At 42.6% G+C, this 20,000-nt stretch overlaps 3 protein-coding genes across 3 annotated transcripts in view; all 3 read right to left on the reverse strand.

Moving 5' to 3' along the window:
• Nucleotides 1–237: 237 nt before the first annotated feature.
• Nucleotides 238–3,643, reverse strand: spag7 (sperm associated antigen 7). Its single transcript, XM_060863538.1, has 7 exons — nucleotides 3,537–3,643; nucleotides 2,682–2,749; nucleotides 2,508–2,596; nucleotides 2,306–2,390; nucleotides 2,103–2,192; nucleotides 1,604–1,760; nucleotides 238–1,269 (listed from the first exon to the last, which is right to left on the reverse strand). The coding sequence occupies exons 1-7, from the start codon at nucleotides 3,619–3,621 to the stop codon at nucleotides 1,157–1,159; spliced, it is 687 nt and encodes a 228-aa protein (XP_060719521.1). The 5' UTR covers nucleotides 3,622–3,643; the 3' UTR covers nucleotides 238–1,156.
• Nucleotides 3,644–4,497: 854 nt separating this feature from the next.
• On the reverse strand, nucleotides 4,498–9,942 carry slc25a11 (solute carrier family 25 member 11). The gene is made up of 8 exons (XM_060863509.1): nucleotides 9,720–9,942; nucleotides 8,375–8,527; nucleotides 8,046–8,252; nucleotides 7,836–7,926; nucleotides 6,533–6,623; nucleotides 6,210–6,309; nucleotides 5,719–5,770; nucleotides 4,498–5,317 (listed from the first exon to the last, which is right to left on the reverse strand). Exons 1-8 carry the CDS (start codon nucleotides 9,788–9,790, stop codon nucleotides 5,162–5,164), a joined length of 921 nt encoding a protein of 306 aa, XP_060719492.1. The 5' UTR covers nucleotides 9,791–9,942; the 3' UTR covers nucleotides 4,498–5,161.
• A 3,159-nt stretch (nucleotides 9,943–13,101) lies between these two features.
• LOC132841282 (voltage-gated potassium channel subunit beta-3) overlaps nucleotides 13,102–20,000 on the reverse strand; it is a 23,552-nt gene continuing 16,653 nt past the window's right edge. The window contains exons 8-14 of the mRNA XM_060863575.1: nucleotides 18,929–19,015; nucleotides 18,739–18,824; nucleotides 18,493–18,613; nucleotides 17,793–17,887; nucleotides 16,970–17,090; nucleotides 16,778–16,866; nucleotides 13,102–16,334 (exon numbers count right to left, since the gene is read on the reverse strand). Coding sequence (XP_060719558.1) covers nucleotides 16,245–16,334; nucleotides 16,778–16,866; nucleotides 16,970–17,090; nucleotides 17,793–17,887; nucleotides 18,493–18,613; nucleotides 18,739–18,824; nucleotides 18,929–19,015 — 689 coding nt within the window. The 3' untranslated portion in view covers nucleotides 13,102–16,244. The remainder of the gene's footprint in view (nucleotides 16,335–16,777; nucleotides 16,867–16,969; nucleotides 17,091–17,792; nucleotides 17,888–18,492; nucleotides 18,614–18,738; nucleotides 18,825–18,928; nucleotides 19,016–20,000) is intronic.

A 20,000-nucleotide genomic window follows, 5' to 3' on the forward strand; every position in this document is an offset into this window, starting at 1 on the left:
GCACCGCTCCCAGTAGAACATCCACAAACTGGACAATACAGATTTCTTAATTCTCTACATCATACAGGAATGTTACAGGAACGTGGAATCAGATTATCATCAATTATAGTTCAATTCCTGACTGTAACCATCTGCTGCTGTTAACAAAATATCGGCACCCCTATTTGAATGAATAGTGTTTACATTCATTTTTAAATAAAACTGTATACATTTCGATAACAAACACAACACGCCGTGTTTCATCATTCAATCTTTATTTAAAACTCAAACGTGAGACAAGTCTGTTATAATAGCAGGCGTCTTAGACACAGTGCGTAAAATGTGAAGAATTACAGGTCTGATTACTGACACTCAGCTTTAGGCTTTAAAATGCTTTAAATACGAAGGAGGTTCAGTTTCGAAGGTTTTTAGTTACAAACATTTGACTTTTACATCGTTGGATTAAACGTGAACACAACAAAATACGGTAATGAAAACTTCTCAGCGAAGGACAAGTAAGAGTTTTATGCTACTGTACAAACTGTCTGCGTCATGTCTGATCGTGCGCCACTGATTCATTTCCTACACGAAGTTGATTGATCTGTTAGTGTTTTGGAGAAAGATGAACACTTTTATATGAACACGCTGCAGCCAGAAGCTCCAGAAGCACATGAGGTTTAAACGGTCACAAACACTCGGAAAAGACAGAAAGCTTTCTCCTGCTGAGCCTTAAACTGAAAAGGAACTGTCTGAGGAGAAGCCGCCGGTCCAGTGGCCATGTCTTTGTCCATATATGACCTCAGACACACACCCTTTTTAATCAGTGCCATTAATTTCCTTATACTGCGATTTACGGGCTGAAAGACACACCCACATTTTAGTTTTACATGTAATTCAATTAACTAACACACTAAAAACTAAAAAAAGTTCTTTTTAGTGCATCAGGAAGACACACAGAAATAAAATCCACCAAACTAATAAGCTTTAAAAAACAAACACACACTACGAGAAGGCTAGAAGCAGCAGACAAGGCCAGAGTGATAGCTAAACACACACACACACACACACACACACACACACACCTACCTCACAGAGATATTGCTCTAGAGTACAATGCTGTACAGGGACATGTAAATGAACACACTGATTCTCTCTCTCACACACACAGACAGACGTCTCATAGGCTGCCAGCACCCGTGTCGTCTTCTCCTCTCTTGAGGCGTTTCTTAGCTCGGATGTCATTCATGGCCTCCTCGATGGATCGCGTGTCTCTCTTATTGGCCACAGGGACTATCAGCATGAGAAAGAACCAATCAGAAACCAGGAAACTAATCAAGATTAATCAATAGTTAAAAAAGAGAGTAAGAAGACAGAGTGAGGTTTGTGTGTGTGTGTGTGTGTGTGTGTGTGCGCGTGTGTAAAAGAGATTTCTCATGATTTTCTTCAGATTTTAATACAAATTCTTAATATATTGTAAGGAAGGCAGAATTTCTCAGTAATAAATCCTTGTTATGTCACAAGGTTGTGAAATTGTGACAGTTCAAAAACTCACATAGCACATAAATGAAGCACAAACCAGTCATAACAGACAAACAAACAGGTGGTGTGTGTGTGTGTGTCTCACCACAGCCGTACGCCTGGTTAGCCTCCAGCGTGTGTGCAGCATCTTTAGCAGCAGACGTGCCAATCAGATGGCTGTATTTGTCTCTGTAGTTGGAGCTGGGAGACGACGGCCTCTTGTGGCTCTGACTGGCTGCTTCCTCCTCCAACGCTGCCTGCTCCTGAACACGGAAATGGGCAGGACAATGAGCTCCATGCTAATCTAATTAACACCTATGTGTGATGTGAAGTAATCCTGTGTGGTTCAAGATTCTACTTCAGCTTCATTATTTAAAAGTTCAATTTAGTTCAATCTTTTAATAATAATTTACAATATTAGGTTTTAAAAACTGCAGTTTTAAAAACTTTTCAATTTCCTCTCTGTCGTGTAAAGATGTTTCGAAGGTGTTACAAACGTGTTACTAACGTGTTACTAACGTGTTACTAACGTGTTACTAACGTGTTACTAACGTGTTACGAAGCCCTAAAGTATTTCTGTATGATGTCGGTTTCCTGCTGCTCACCTTCAGCTTACGTCTCTCCTCTGCTTTGGTGTGATCCCACTCCTCTCCTCTACGATACGCCTCCAGCTCATCATCTGATGGCGCAAACTCCTGCACACACACACACACGTGTACACACACGTACACACACACACACAGAGAGCTCTGCTCAGTTCCTGCAGGAGTGTGTTGTATGTATGTAAGTGGACCCGATAGATCAGTACCTTTTTAAAGAGCATCACGTATCTGCTTTCTTCATCCTCACCAAAGGAGAAGGAGGTGAGACCGGCCACCTCGGCCACATCGTGTCTGAGTGACGAGACAGCAGCAAACACACACAGTCACGTCTTTAGATGTATTGCCATCTTGCTACTAAGCAAATAAACAAACAAATAAATAAATAAATCACTCAATGACTTGACTCACAGGATGCTCCTCTCAATCTTCCCCATAGGTTCATACTTCTTCTTCTGCAGACTGCTGTCCTGGATGAAATCAGACACTTCCTTCTCCATCTGATCCAAACATCAGATCATTAAATCACAAAGTTCACCCCATGAGCAACACATAGTTTCTATTTGCACACAAAACCACTCGTACCTTCTTCCTAAACTCTGCTTTCTTCCTCTTCTCATCCTCCTGCATCTTCTTCATGCGAGCAGCTTGTTCTGTGATGCCCCACAGGGCAGAGCGAGGAAGTGGACATGTCAACACGGACATTTAAAACACTTCTGTAGTGAACTGAACACTCAGCCCTTAATGTGCAGTGTAGTAAAGTGCACTTGTAAAGAGAGCTGAATCCTAAACACCTGTTTACTGAAGGTGCAGTGCACTACACAGGCGACAGTGCACTACGCAGGCGACAGTGCACTACACAGGCGACAGTGATAGTGCACAGGCGACAGTGCACTGCACTGCACAAGACGCCTATGTAGTGCACTTAGGGGGCTGAATCTAGGGGACCTCATTTCTCAGTTAAAATGTTTATTCAAAATGTTAATTATTAATGAATACAAACATCAAGTCTGTGGTTAATGTTTGGGGGAGAATTTGGTCATTTTTTGTTGAAAAAAATAAAAACATTTCTATATTTCTATAAAACTTAAATTAAGAAACAAAAACTGAAGTTAACAGTGAAACACAATGAAGATTCCTTAATTAACACTATTTAGGGGGCATCTGTGATTTGGGACGCGGCCCCTCGGGCTACTAGTGAACGCTGAGGAGAATTTAGTGAGAGCCAATCAGAATTAAGGCACGAGATGACGTCACCAGCACAGCCTCATTTCCTCACATTCGATTGGAGGATTTTTTTCCCCTCAGCTCGAGCTTCAGGAGAGCAGCAACACGACAACACGTCACAAAACGCACAGAAACTCTTCACACGTGACCTCATCACGACTATAACGTGTTTGACGACATAGACTCGGTGTAAAAGCGTGTAAAACCGCGTACCTCGAGCTTTACGGCGGCTTTCCTGGTCGCCGACCGTCGGAGGTTTTTCCATCGAGCTCAAGATTGAGCCCAGGAGGTCCGCCATCTTGGACTGAATGATTGTAACCGGAAACCGGAAGTCTTATGAACAGCGGTGGTGTTATTGCGGGGTTTAACCGCCAGGGGGCGCGCGTTATAGCTATAAATAAGTACAATAAATCTGTTGCTATTCAGACTTAATAATAAATAATGAATAAACATAATAAATATATAATGTATAATTATATAATGTTAAATAATTAAAACGCGTTAAAGGAGCGTTTTCTCTATATATTACATTATATTACATTTTTCTTTTTTTATATTTTTTTTCATTCATTACATTTCAGCTACATTACATTAGCTTTCATTACTGTTTGTTTGTACATTTATTTATTTACTTTTTTACAAAATCTGGATTAATTCCACTAAAAAGTGGCATATTTTACATTTGAACATCCAGCGACGTGTCGAAACAAAATGGACAGCTGTAAAATCTAGAATAATTCATTATTCATCATTAGAGAATCATTAAAAAGAAAAAAGTACAAAACACTTTTGTGCTGCTTTTGTCTCTGTAAGATTCACATTTACTGTTAAATCTTAAACAACTTAATAATTGCTGCAAATTAGAAGTTTTCCAGTTTTGTAAAACTTCATTCAGACCTGCTGGTAGAACCAAACATCATCATGTAGAGATTTTATTTATTTATAAGAAATAAATGGATCCACGTGGAAGATTTAATAAACTATTTCTATCTACAATCAGCTGTGAGAAAATTCAGCCTCTCGATAATCTCTGTCTAAAAGGACGGCATAGAGACGTCCAGAATGACGAACGTTTCCGTTAATAAACAAGCAGATCAGATCCTGTTTAAGGTTCTTTACCCCGTGTGCTGCATTATTCACTTCAACATGTTGGTAGAAATAAATGGGAAAGAACTCAGAGAACCTTCTTTAATAAGGATTTTCACTATAAATGAGAGACATTGGGAGAGTGAGAGAGAGATTTCTATAGCATTCTGTCGTTAGCTTACACACACACACACACACACACACACACACTCATCATCACTAAGACTGGATTCACACAAATTCAGATGTAGTCTTTTTAATTTAAGGACAGAAAATAAATTGAGAACTGTGTCAGTGTGTAGCTTCCTGTACAAGACACAACCTTCTGAAAGTCCGATAAGCGGCGTAGGGTTCTGAGCCGAGTCTGAAAACAAACTTGGAGGACACACGGCGGACGATGGGACCATGAGTAGGAACATAAGACTTGCAGTGTTCCAACACACCCTGAATGACTTCCCCTTCATCAACACTCCCACATGTTACTCTCCCCTAGCTACCTAAACCTAACACCAGAGCTAGTCAGGAGCGCTGGAAGAGCTTACTCACTCACCTGACCTTCAATATCATCATTACACAACTCTGAGTCAGAGGAAGTCAAGGAGAGTGTGTTAGAAAACACAAGACAGACACAAACACACACACACACACACAGAGGGGGGGGGGGGGAGAGGGAGAGAGAGAGAGAGAGAGAGAGACCCCCAAGCGGCTAAGAACCTCAGCCGACCCGAGCTGTGCGAGTTCCCATTAGGACTCTATGAGTCCAGGAAGTAGATCCGGTAGAACTTGTTCATCTGCTCGAGGAAGATGAAGGTGAGGACAGTGTGAGGGCCGAGACGGGCGTAGTACGGTGTGAAACCCTTCCACAAGCTGAAAAAGCCTTCCTTCCTCACCACCCTAATCAATACGTCCTGCAGAGGGAAAAGGCATGAATGTGAAATCAGACACGCACGCACACAGGCACGCATGCAGACACGCACGCAGACACGCACGCAGACAGGCACGCAGACAGGCACGCAGACACGCACGCAGACATACATACACGCACGCAGACATGCACGCAGACATGCACGCAGACACGCACGCAGGTACGCACGCACGCACACATACATACACGCACGCACACATACACGCACGCACACATACACGCACGCACACATACACGCACGCACGCACACATACACGCACGCACATACATACACGCACGCAGTCACACACGCACGCAGTCACACACGCACGCAGCCACGCACGCACACAGCCACGCACGCACACAGCCACAGAGACACACACACAGATCTTCAAATCCACTCACGAGTCCGTTCTTGTACTCTGGCTTGCCGTCGATCATCCTCATGTTCTGAATCCTGAAACAGACGAGTGTGAGCCTCAACGTCACTCACCAAACAAACACTGAACGCCCCAATTTGGCTCCTGAACACTGCACTGGATGTTACACTTTACACAGAGTTGTAACAAACACCTCAGACAATACAATATAAATTTTAATAAACCACACATCACTACACACACTGAATAGTTTTCAATAACAACGTGTCGAAACGTTTCTCCTCCTCACACGTGTGTGTTCTGTTAATATGCACAAGACCATAAACACAAACACACAGAATTCATAAAGAATTTAAACACACACACTAGTAAAGTTGTACATGTTGATCATCTTGTGTTAATATAGCACTTGCTGTAGTAACACACACACGCTCTCACGCGCTCACACAAACACGCGCTCTCACATGCTCACACACACGTGTGCGCTCACGCACGCTCACACACACACACACACACCTGGTTTTAGCTATGTCGACTGGCATGGAGGCGGCTGTGGTCACGAGCCCACTGATCATACTGGCACAGAAATGGCACAGGATGTCATCAGAGAAATAAGCTGCCAACACACACACACACACACACACAGAGTATAAAAATCATCAACATATTACACTTACACAATAATGATGTACTGCAGTAAAATCAAACAGACAGTGATGTGGAAGCAGGAAAACACAAAGGCAGAGATTTCTGTATAAACAGATAAACTGTTAGCTGCCGTTAGAGATGATGGACTTTAATGTAGACGTGAAGGTGACAGTGAAGGTGTAGAATCTCACCTGTGTCCAATAAAGCCTGCTTAGACTGGGAATAAGAAGCCAGCTGTGCTGCATTCACTACTACTGCCCTGGCCATGGTGGGTACACAGCCCTGTAACACACACACACACACACACACACACACACACACACACACACACACACACACAGACCGACACACACACACACACACACACACACACACACACACAGACCGACACACACACACACACACAGACCGACACACACACACACACACAGACCGACACACACACACACACACAGACCGACACACACACACACACACAGACCGACACACACACACACACACACACAGACCGACACACACACACACAGACCGACACACACACACACACAGACCGACACACACACAGACCGACACACACACACACACAGACCGACACACACACACACACAGACCGACACACACACACACACAGACCGACACACACACACACACACAGACCGACACACACACACACACACACACAGACCGACACACACACACACACACAGACCGACACACACACACACAGACCGACACACACACACACACACACAGACCGACACACACACACACACAGACCGACACACACACACACACACAGACCGACACACACACACACACACACACAGACCGACACACACACACACACACACAGACCGACACACACACACACACACAGACCGACCGACCCACACACACACACAGACACACACACACACACACAGACCGACCGACCCACACACACACACACACACACACACACACACACACAGACCGACACACACACACACACACAGACCGACACACACACACACAGACCGACACACACAGACCGACACACACACACACACACACAGACAGACACACACACACACACACACAGACCGACACACACACACACAGACCGACACACACAGACCGACACACACAGACACACACACACACAGACCGACACACACACACACACACAGACCGACACACACACACACACACACACACACAGACCGACACACACACACACACAGACCGACACACACACACACACAGACAGACACACACACACACAGACAGACACACAGACAGACACACACACACACACACACACACACACACAGACTATCAGAATAAACCAGTACTACACCAGGAAGTAAAACAATGATTGCAAACCTGGCAGTAAAACGAAACATTAACACCAGCACTAAAGGGGGTGTGGTCTCTGTGCTTGTCAACAAATTGCACATGGTCTGGGCTGAAACACACGTGCACACAAACACACACACAAACACAAACACACACCCGCCACAGTGTTGTGACTCCCTCCTCCCTGGTGATTCGGATGAGAGCATTAAAGACGTTTGTGTAACCTCTCCTCTGATCAGGGGGAAGTCTAACATGGGAAAAGAGAGAGAAAGATTATTATTATTATTATTATTATTATTGTTGCTGATGTTTAGATCCAGCTGCTCAGTTCTAATGAGTCACATTTTTCTTCACTTTGGTTCTCACCGTCCGTCTGCAGTCATGCGAATGAGCGCCACTTCGGCCGGAGTGCCGACAAACGCTCCTGTGGCTCCGGCCGTCATCCCGATAAGCGCCTTCATAAAGAAATTGGGAGGAGTTCCATCTGCTTTTGTCAGTTTCTCAAACAATATCGTGTAAATCCCCAGACGAGTGGTGGTGTAGGTCGCCTGCCTGAGGAGACCGGCCGAGAGACTAGACACAGAAAGAGAAAAAGAGAGAGAGAGAAAGTGTAAGGTGAATTAGCATCAAGCAGTGGACATGCTCCAAATCTCCTCCTCTGCATATGTGCCTTTCTTGACTAACTGCCTTCTCACCCTGTGTAGATGCCCCGGACTCCTTCATTGCGCAGGATGCTGGCCACAGCGTGCAAGCTCGTCTTATATTCCCGAGCCTTCGAACCCTGACCGCTCAACTGCATCCTGTTCTTCACCAGGTCCAGCGGCTGAACAAACACTGTAGCCCCCATCCTGAGAGAGGGAGAGATAGAGAGAGAGAGATAGTCAATCAGTAAGTGACCCAGTTTGTGACCCTTGTTTGTTTTATCTCTAAATAAAGATTTTAAATTTATTACTTCAGACACTTAAAGGAGCAATCAGTAATTTTAGCAGATCTTATCTGAAGAGGCATTTCGCAAACCTATTTACAATCCAATGCAGCTTCTGATATGCTATAAACTGGTGCTGGAAATGAACCGATCTGAATTAAACAGCCAACATGACAGACATGTGAATGTTAGGGCTTCGTCTGATACTGGAGCTTTACAGTGTTTATTTTTTGCTTCATGGTGATTAAAAGTCTGTGGTCTGACAGACAGCGATGTTTTTCCTCCTAATCATCACTGACACCACCTTTTATCTTTTGGGTTTGTATACTGGGCAAAGACGAACACTCACTGCAAACACAGAGCGACACAAATCAACAGATCTGTGGCTCTGACTGTATATAAACAGCACACTGCAGAACAAACGCCATGTCGTAAAATGCCGAACATCCCCCATCGTGTTAAGATCGAGACCCCGAGCAGACGCTTGATAGGTGCGAGACCCACCGTGGACTCGTTTCTGACTGAGATCAGATTTTCTCAAGCCTGGTCCTGGAGAACCGCATGTCCCTGTGAGGTTTAGCCTTAACACACCGGACGGACTTAACGAAGTGAGCGTGTTAGAGCAGCGTAAACACCAGAAAAGCATCGGTTCTGTACGAAGCCTAGATTCGTCTCCTCGTCCCGAATCCCATCGTCTCTTCTTACAGAGCAGGAAACGTTCTGAGCTTCACTTCGGTGCTGTTGATCTGAGTGTTTTTAGATCAGCACCTGTGACCTTTAGGTCTGAAGCACATGCTTTGTGTGAGATCTCTGGCCTCCATATTGGTGCAGAAGGTCTTCAGCATTTAACAGGGTTCCTCTAATGTAAAGGGAAAAGCATCATCATCATCATCATCATCATCATCATCACTGTGACTGCAGCTTTCTTTTGGTTTCCTCCTGAGCGACTTGTGTAAGTGAATGTGACGGATTCAAAGCCACCACATGATATTTTATAATAAACTACACAGATGAGGACAGTTTTAAAGCCTGGATCAGACACGGACAGATCTGGCAACCCACACAGCACAAGATAATAATAATAACCCCCCCTTTATCTACAGCCTTTTACATACCCCGCCAAGCCGCCGAACAGGAACTTGATGGACTTTGGGGAGCTTTTCGGGTTCACTGCCCCCGACGCCATTCTGCTGCACTGCTTTATGTTTCTGAGGCGTCTGAGACACTTAAAACCTGAGCAGCAAGGTGACACACCGGCGAGCGCGCACGTAAAACGTCTGAGCCAATCAGAAGCACAACATGTGGTCACGTGAACAGGGTGCGCGCACGTCAACAATGGAAAAAGGGCCCGCTAAGCTAAGGGCTAACGAGAACGGCTAACCACATCTCCGTAGCAAATGACACGTCAAAATAACATTCGTATATACGCAGTAAATATTATTATTATTGAATATCAGTGTTTATTAGTATGATGTTCTGTTTTAAAATGACAGAGAAAGTTTTAGTGGCTAAGCTGGGACGTTGAACTGTCTGCTAGCCAATGGGATTGAAGTATTTTTTTGATCACGTGATCACGAACTGTCTACTAGCCAATGGGATTAAAGTATTTTTTGATCGCAAACTGTCTACTAGCCAATGGGATTAAAGTATTTCTGATCACGTGATCACGAACCGATTCATTATTCTCCGTTTAGCTGTTTTTTTAAACATATTTCAATACGAATCAAAACTCCGCTATTTTATCCACACTACGATAATAATTCTAAAGCGGTCGTTTTTTCAGTAATATTAAAATTGTCAACATAAAATGGAAACTAAATTTGATTCACGAACGTAGCAACGGTTGATCCAATAAGATTCTAGGGACTCAGTCACGTGATGAGAAGCGCCTGGTCTTAAAGGGACAGAAGCACAAACGTTAGAGACTCTTGTGTGTGTCCTTTATGGTGTGTACACAATCATGGCCTTAAATGGACTTAATCAGCTGAACGGTAATGACACTGATTAAGGATGAGGTCTTTTACAGTGAGTTGGTCGGGACAGAACCTGAAAATCACACAATGTGTCTGTCAATGGGAAACTTTGTGGATTTTATGGGATTAAAGTCACAACCTTCTGTCAGTAGCCCATGAGCCACCACTGTCCATTTAATTCATCCTGTTTATTAAGTCTTAATATAAGCCTGGAATGTGGCATACAGTAATGTGTTTGTGTGTGTGTGTTTGTGTGTGTGTTTGTGTGTGTGTTTATGTGGTGTGTGTGTGTTTGTGTGTTTTCATGTGTGTGTGAGCTTGTGTATGTTTGTGTTGTGTGTGTTTGTGTGTGTGTGAGCTTGTGTATGTTTGTGGTGTGTGTTTGTGTGTGTGTGAGTTTGTGTGTGTGTGTGTTTGTGTGTTTTCATGTGTGTGTGAGCTTGTGTATGTTTGTGTTGTGTGTGTTTGTGTGTGTGTGTGTTTGTGTGTTTTCATGTGTGTGTGAGCTTGTGTATGTTTGTGTTGTGTGTGTTTGTGTGTTTTCGTCTGTGTGTGAGCTTGTGTATGTTTGTGGTGTGTGTGTGTGTTTGTGTGTGTTAGTTTGTGTGTGTTTATGTGTAGTGTGTGTGTGTGAGTTTGTGTGTGTGTGTGTTTTCGTGTGTGTGTGAGCTTGTGTATGTTTGTGGTGTGTGTGTGTTTGTGTGTGTGTGAGTTTGTGTGTGTTTGTGTTTGTGTGTTTTCGTGTGTGTGTGAGTGCTTGTGTATGTTTGTGGTGTGTGCGTTTGTGTGTGTGAGCTTGTGTATGTTTGTGGTGTGTGTGTTTGTGTGTTTTCGTGTGTGTGTTTGTGTGTGTGTGTTTGTGTGAGCTTGTGTATGTTTGTGGTGTGTGTGGTGTCTGTGTGTGTGTGAGAGAGAGAGAGTTGTGTTTGTGCAGGCTGCAGTAATGTGAATGCTGATGTGATGATAATTCCTGCAGTCAGACTGCATTGTTTAATTCATGCAGTGCGTCAACTGCCACCACCCAAAAATGCACTACACACACAAACACAGTTACGACAGTGCATTCACAAATGAGAGCACTAACACACAGTGTGTGTGGGTGTGTGTTTGATTATACATCACAAAATAGCATGTTGTAGAAATCTATAAAAATAATACATTAACTAGTTCATGAAGAACATGGAGGCACAGGGTTAGGGTTAGTCTTGAATGCAGCTACAGTATAGTGAGCCTGGTCTGTTTCCAGCTACACAATGTAATCATTTTGTGAGATAAATAATAAAATTAAATATAGTTAATATTTGTGTTGTGAACCAGCACAAATGTACAAGAATTAATTAAAAAATTCTAAATTAAAAAAGCAAATACTTACTAGCTGTACTAGTATGTTTGTATAAATGTGTTTCTAAGTGTGCCCTCTGTGTGTGTGTGTGTGTGTGTGTGTGTGTTTGCATAAGCAAAGCAGTTTGAGCAGCTGTGTGTGTCATTATCAGCAAGTCCATTAACATCATGAGGTCGTCTGGGCTCGTGTTCTACAAATCCCACACCACTGCACCTATATTTACCCATGATGCTTTTCTGTCAGGGGCAACTTCCATCTCTCAGACGAATGAATCGCTCACACACACACACACACACATACACACACACACACACACAGCATTCCAGGCTTATATTAAGACTTAATAAACAGGATGAATTAAATGGACAGTGGTGGCTCATGGGCTACTGACAGAAGGTTGTGACTTTAATCCCATAAAATCCACAAAGTTTCCCATTGACAGACACATTGTGTGATTTTCTATGGATACACATTTGGTGTGTGTGTGTGTGTGTGTGTGTGTGTGTGTGTGTGTGTGAACATACTGCTGATAGAAAAAAAGGATGTAACTGTTATGCTATATTCTTATATTTAGTATTTAGAAATGTTTTCCTTCCAGATGGAAGGCAGACTCAGACCCTGTTGGTGTAACTGGGGGCGGAGCTTAAGCTCATCAGGACCATTAGGACCATGGGACATCACCACTAGTGTTTGTCTTCATTTTCATCGACTTGGTGTAGTTCTCAGAATAAAGGACTGGGTTTCACTTTGATTCATTTTGACAAAACTTTAAACTCTGCTAATTAATCTTATATACAACACACCTCCAGAAGTATTGGCACCCAGACCATATCCCTTCATTATCGTATAACATAAAACACTTAAAGACGTACGGAAGTCACGGTACTGTAAGTCATATCATGCTTGTGAAAATGTTTGGTGCTCTAAAGGAATATATTCTGAAACTATTGCAAACATCAACAGGGATTGGACTCATAATCAGACATTTGGCCTTGAACATCATCAGTTATGACTCTGAAGAAGACATAGAGCTTCCCCAAAGAAATTTATTAAATATAATAGTTCCAATACTTTTGAAACAAGGGCTCTGTATTGCTTAAGAAAGTTTTATGTTTGAAAAAATTATTTTAAATTCTTAACATATGTGTAAACTGAAAAAATCACTAATTGCATTTTCGCTCATTTTTAATGAAGGGTGCCAATAATTCTGAACATCCAACATGGTGCATATGTGTGTAGGTTATTTTGAGCTACACAATCACACAACACACCTGACATTGATTAAAGAGCCTAAAAACATTGCAGTGAGATTCTTCAGACATTTTAAAGGCAAGCATGAATACATTCGGTACAGGGTTTTAGAGTGAATCATTTCTTTTTTCTTTTTTTTTTTTTGGTGCAAGACATTAAAACCGAACCGACACAGGCAGAGTTACGGAGGAGTTTCTGTGCTCTAAATGTGTATTTACACTGCTAGTGTCTTCATATAACTTGATCTTGCTAACTATAATACATCACATGAAAAAAAACTAAAAAGCATTCGCATTTGAACGTGAGTCCGGCTGCTGGAAATATTTTCTGTCAGGTCCAGCTCGAGTACAATATTTACATTTTTCTAAAACGGTAGACGTTAATGACGTAGTCACGAACGTGTCCGTATCATATGGCGGCCTCTCGAGCCGTGGATTCTCTTCAGCAGTAAAGGGATTCGGGATCACTGCCCTGAAACACGGGATTTACATCAGATGCTTCTTCCAAAGCCTGATTTTGATTCATCCACTGATTGTTTGATTCATTGATTCATTCATCTTTACTCAGCACTTCATCATAATATGATTGCTTTTATAAACTGGCAAAGACTGACATCTCGAGTCTCGGCTGTACACGGTACAACTTGTGAGCAGAGAATTTGCACAATTCAAGTGAGTTGAATTTGTCAAATTTCATTGTCAAATTTTCATCATCTCCACAACAACCCAAGAAGATTCTTGATGAGCATGAGGAACTGGAGGTGGTCCACTGGATTGTCACTCTGAGGGGTGAATCGAATGAATCATATCGTTCGATTTACTTCAAAAGTATCAAAGATATTAGAATGAAATTGGAGTGCAGTGGAGATGAGCACCAGACCACCAGACACTGCCCTGTGTCTTCTGTTACCGGGCAGATTCGTGGCTGTGTCCCAAATCACAGTGGTCCGTGAGGGAACGTTGAGTTGAGTGACTCAGCAAATGAAATTCCATCACAACCCTTCAAAGTGAGTGACAGCGAGTCAGACCCTGTCGTCTGGGTGCGACAAACAACTTCCTGATTACATTCTCGAGTTCTCGCTGGCAAAACAGATCCTCCAGTGTCGTTAAATAAAGTTTCACACACACACACACACACACACACACACACGGCTAATAATCAGACATGCTCTAGTACGTGTCCTGAAAGCTAAATCCACATCATAACAGTCAGAAATAAATTATCTCACTGCTCAAACTGTAGTGTGTTTCCCATCATCCTCAGCACAGTTTAAGCGCTCTCCTGCATGTGAGTTAGCGTACAGATAAATCATGTAGCAAATGTGTGACATATCCTAAACACTAGCTGTTAATACAATGCACTGTAAGATTCAAAAAGTTTGAGACGAATTGAAGTCAGAACGCTGTAACTTTGCTCTGTTGTAGCCTGTTTACACTCAGCTACACCTGACACAATAACCAGGAATGTCTGACCGCTAGCATTGTGTGACAGAAAAGTTAGAAAACTTTAGGATTCACTTAATTTGCATTGCATTATGGGTAATACACAACCCCCTGTAGCTCCTGAGAATAACACTGTATGGTTAAAACCCTGTAAGACAGAAAAAATGAACAGAAAACCTTTTGTTAGATTTTTAGCAGCTAGCACTTTTTGTTAGAAGTCTAGCATGAATAAAGGTATGAATTCAAAATGGCCGACACTGTAGCTAGATTCTGTAGACAGTACATTAAGTCGCAGTCGTGCCACATGGTCATGTGTTGTGTTCTAGATTCAAATGATTTCACAAAAATGTTAATTATTAAACAACTTGAATAGATTTATTAACGCTAGCTAGCTATTCAAATATTAAAGAACAATTGATTTTTTTAATTCAATAAAAATAAAAATGGCTAGCCAATAGCTAAAACTGCTATAAATTAAGTAGCAGTTATAGCAGACATACGTAGCATGGGTTGTGAGTGATGTAGCTAATCATGTAGCGCTAAACAGCTAGATAGCTAAAATGCATAGCAGCTGATGGAACACACCACCTTTTGAGTTGTGATTTTTTTTTCTCAGAAAAATTAACAAGAGACAAACTTTATAGCATCTAATATCTTCATACTGAACAGTGTCCACACACACACACACACACACACACACACACACACACACACACACACACACACACACAATGGACGTTCTCTTCATGCTATTGTTGTCTGTCATTGTCTCTGTGTCTCAATGGCCTTTGTCCTTTGACACTTTTTGCTTTGTGCAAATGATACAGTTAAGAAATTATAGCAGGACACAGACACACACACACACACACACACACACACACCCACACACACAGACACACACACACAAACACAAGAAGTGGGGACTGTTTTAAAGGGCCATGCGCACAGTTTGTTGAACGCAGTGATAAGATGGAGGAAGACTCATGAAATAAGTTATCTTCATACATTTGCTCCGTTTCACACAGCAGTCGTCACCATGGTGATTTGTCCTTCCGCTGTTCGGGGGAAGTGAATAATGGCAGGATGATTAGGAGAAATAAGAAATAAATGACATAGTTGCTTCTGTGTGTCTACTATTGCAGGCTATGATAACGAGAGAAAACACACAAGTGTTTTGCTGCTTGCGGTTAATTTGCGTTATCGGCAGTGAACTGCAGTCCAACACACACACACACACACACACACACACACACACACACACACACACCCAAAAGCTTGCTGCATGGCATCCTTGGAAAAGGAAGTGAGTTTTTTACAACTCCCCCTCGCCAAAGTGTTTCACCTGGAAGACATGATGTTCACTCTTATTCAAATATTGGTCTGTTTGTTTGTTTGTTTGTTTTTCCTTTGGAGAGTAAAATCTCCTGTTGTGTTAATGGGGTATCGACGTTTCTGTAACATGTTTCTAAAAGATCAGGAGTGGGTTTGGTTCAGATCGTTCTGGAAGCTCGGTGGTTCGCAGGAGCCATGCAGGAAGATGGAATACACAGGAAGGGAAGGAAGCAAAAGCCGTCCGTTCGTCCCGGTCACACTCGGATCTCGTTGTCTCGTTCTCGTCACCCAGGACTGTCCTCACGCGCGGGACTCTTTCTTGGAGTGCGGCTTGTTGCCCAGCAGGGTGTCAATCTCACTCACTGCCTGAGGAGTCATCTGAGAGAGAACCTGCAGGAGAACAGAGCTGAGTGTATGTTTCATTGTGTGTGTGTGTGGGTATATGTGTTTGTGAATGAGTGTTTGTGTGTGTGTGTGTGAGTGAATGAGTGTGTGTGCATGTGTGGGTGTGTGAATAAGTGTGTGTGTGTGTGAATGAGTCTGTGTGTGCATGTGTGTGTCTTTGTGGGTGTGTGTGTGAATAAATGTATATGTGTGTGTGGGTGTGTGTGTTTGTGAATGAGTGTGTGTGTGCGTGAGAATGAGTTTGTGTATGTGAGTGAATGAGTGTGTCTGTGTGAGTGAATGAGTGTGCGTGGGTGTGTGTGTTTGTGAATGAGTGTGTTTGCATGTGTGTGTGTGAGTGAATTAGTGTGTGTATGTGTGTGTGTTTGTGAATGAGTGTGTGTGTTTGAATGAATGTGTGTGTGTGAATGAGTCTGTGTGTGTGTTACCCTCAGTGCTCCCAGGTTTTCTAGTAGTTGGTCTGTGTTTGAGACTCCCAACAATACAGAACTAACACCTTCACTGCGCAAACACCAGGCTGAAAGAATAAGTAAAAAATAAAAATAATAGTTATAAATAATAATAATAATAATGATAATAATAATTATTATTATTATTATCATTATTATTATTATTATTACCAATAGCAAGCTGTGCGGCCGTGCAGCTGAGTCGGTCGGCCATCAGGTGGAGCTCTTTGATCTTAGCCAACTGTCTGCGGCCTTCTTCACTGTGAACGCGCTCCTTTAGCCACTGATAGCCCTTAAACAAACACACACATACACACACTTTATTGGTTGATCATTAAAATGTAGACGTGTTCTAAACATGTGCTCTCATAAAGTGATTACTCTGAGAAAACAGATATATTCACTCAGTCACACACAGACACACAGACATACACACACACAGACACACACACACACAGACATACACACACACAGACATACAAACACACACACACACACACAGACACACACACACACACAGACATACACAGACATACAAACACACACACAGACACACACACACAGACATATACACACACACACACACACAGACATACACACACACACACACACACAGACACACACACACACACAGACATACAAACACACACACACACAGACACACACACACACACACACACACACAGACATACACATACACACACACACACACACACAGACATACACACACACACACACACACACAGACATACACACACACAGACATACACACACAGACATACACATACACACAGACATACACACACACACAGACATACACACAGACATACACACACACAGACATACACACACACAGACATACACACACATACACAGACTTACACACACACGCACACACTAGTAACAGCTGTAAAATACCATATGGTGAGAGAAGAGAGTGTGAGAGAGAGAGAGAGAGAGAGAGAGAGAGAGAGAGAGAGAGAGAGTGACTCACTTTCATTGCAGCTCTAGAACATTCTGGAACTCCGTCACTGTATTTCCCGGTGATCAAACCACACGCCAACGGAGACCAGGTCATCGCCCCCACACCTGATGGAGAGAGAGAGGGAGAGAGAGAGAGAAAAGAAAAATGCTTTTCAACTGACGTTTGATGCTCCATTCAGCTAGAAAATGTGACTCTGACTGACAGATGGGGTGGCAGGGGTGAGCGACGGAGAGAAATAGAGAGAGAGATACAGAGTGAGATACAGTGAGACATAACGAGAGATAAAGAGAGATGGCCTTGTTTTAAACAGACCTCTTTCCAAACACGGAAACTCCAAATGTAGAAACTAATTGCTCTATAATGACTTTTCATTTGAGGGCAGAAACGTGTGTGTGTGTGTGTGTGTGTGTGTATGAGAGAGCGAGAGAGAGAGAGAGAGAGAGAGATCAGTTACCAGCCATCAGCAGAACCCTTGCCCAATTGCTCTATAATTATTATTATATATTATATAATCACGCCACTGGTGGACGGGGCGTTCTTTCCTGCTGCCTGTCAATCAAACTGATTCCAGCCAATCACAGTTAGCTTGTGTGTATAGATTAGTGCTGTCACAGAGCCCCAGCATGATTATTCTAGACTATTTTGAGTTTGAGTTTAATATTGCTGTGGTTTAATAGGAATAAAACTATAATGATTTTCACAGACAAACCGATTTTGTGGTAAAGTTCAGGCAGCTGCACTTCCACTTTGTCCCTCTGGAAGTAGTGATACTCGGCCTGTTCACACACCGGGGGGATCAGATTGAACTGCCGAGCTACTGAGTACGCCTCCTAGTGTTGGAGGGACACAACATCATGAACGATATGAAAGAAGGATATAAGAGCAATGAGAAATAACTATAATATAATAATCAGGTCACATTAAGTTGAAATCGGTAAAGAGAAAAAATTCGTACCATTATCTCCATCGCGCTCCAGCGGGACGTCCCCCAGTACATGGCCATGCCTTGGTTTATGACAAAGGTCATCGCACGCACCACTTCTGCAACACACACAAACACACACACATATATAAATATATATATATATGAATGCATTACACAATAATTACATGAAATAAAATAATTCTGATCTTTCTAATCTCACCTTCCATCGGACTGTTGACATCGTTACGATTCGCAAAGACGATGTCCACATAATCCAGCTGCAGTCTTGATAAAGAGCCTCGAAGACCTGCCAGTGAATGTCATCATCATCATCATCATCATCATCATCATCATCATCACTTGGTTATGGAAAGACGTACAGTGGTGTGAAAAAGTGTTGGCACCCTTCCTGATTTTTTATTTTTTACGTTTGTCGCTTTAATGTTTCAGTTCATCAAACAAATTTAAATATTAGTCAAAGATAAAACAAGTAAACACAACATGCAGTTTTTACATGAAGGTTTTTATTATTAAGGGAAAACTAAACCCAAACCCACATGGCCCTGTGTGAAAAAGTATTTGCCCCCCTGTTAAAATATAACTTAATTGTGGTTTATCACACCTGAGTTCACTTTCTCTAGCCACACCCACACCTGATTACTGCCACACCTCTTCACAAATCACTTAAATAAGACCTGAGTGACAAAGTGAAGGAGACCAAAAGATCCTCAAAAGCTACACATCATGCTGAGATCCAAAGAAATTCAGGAACAAATGAGAAAGAAAGTAATTGAGATCTATCAGTCTGGGAAAGGTTACAAAGTCATTTCTAAAGCTTTGGGACTCCAGTGAACCACAGTGAGAGCCGTTATACACAAAGGGGGAAAACATGGAACCTTCCCAGGAGTCGCCGGCTGACCAAAATTACCCCAAGTGCTCAGAGACGACTCATCCGAGATGTCACAAAAGACCCCACAACAACATCCATAGAACTGCAGGCCTCACTTGCCTCAGTTAAGGTCAGTGTTCACGACTCCACCATAAGAAAGAGACTGGGCTAAAATGGCCTGTATTGCAGAGTTCTGCAGCAGGACAATGATCCATAACACACCAGCAAGTCCACCTCCGAATGACTGAAGAAAAACAAAATGAAGACTTTGGAGCGGCCGAGTCAAAGTCCTGACCTGAATCCTAATGAGATGCTGTGGCAGGACCTTAAAAAGGTGGTTCATGCTCGAAAACCCTCCAATGTGGCTGAATTACAACAATTCTGTAAAGATGACTGGACCGTT

Source organism: Tachysurus vachellii, chromosome 26 (assembly GCF_030014155.1).
Source record: "Tachysurus vachellii isolate PV-2020 chromosome 26, HZAU_Pvac_v1, whole genome shotgun sequence".
Lineage (NCBI taxonomy): Eukaryota > Metazoa > Chordata > Actinopteri > Siluriformes > Bagridae > Tachysurus > Tachysurus vachellii.

What these genes read in the sequence shown, in the direction of transcription:
- spag7 (XM_060863538.1), bottom strand. Translation starts at nt 3,621, where the DNA reads ATGGCGGACCTCCTGGGCTCAATCTTGAGCTCGATGGAAAAACCTCCG. An exon ending in ACGTGATGCTCTTTAAAAAG is followed by an intron (nt 2,193 to 2,305) that starts GTACTGATCTAT and finishes GTGTGTGTGCAG; the next exon opens with GAGTTTGCGCCATCAGATGA. An exon ending in AGGAGAGACGTAAGCTGAAG is followed by an intron (nt 1,761 to 2,102) that starts GTGAGCAGCAGG and finishes TTCCGTGTTCAG; the next exon opens with GAGCAGGCAGCGTTGGAGGA.
- slc25a11 (XM_060863509.1), bottom strand. Translation starts at nt 9,790, where the DNA reads ATGGCGTCGGGGGCAGTGAACCCGAAAAGCTCCCCAAAGTCCATCAAG. An exon ending in CTGTTCGGCGGCTTGGCGGG is followed by an intron (nt 8,528 to 9,719) that starts GTATGTAAAAGG and finishes TCCCTCTCTCAG; the next exon opens with GATGGGGGCTACAGTGTTTG. An exon ending in GTCGACATAGCTAAAACCAG is followed by an intron (nt 5,771 to 6,209) that starts GTGTGTGTGTGT and finishes CGTCTGTTTCAG; the next exon opens with GATTCAGAACATGAGGATGA.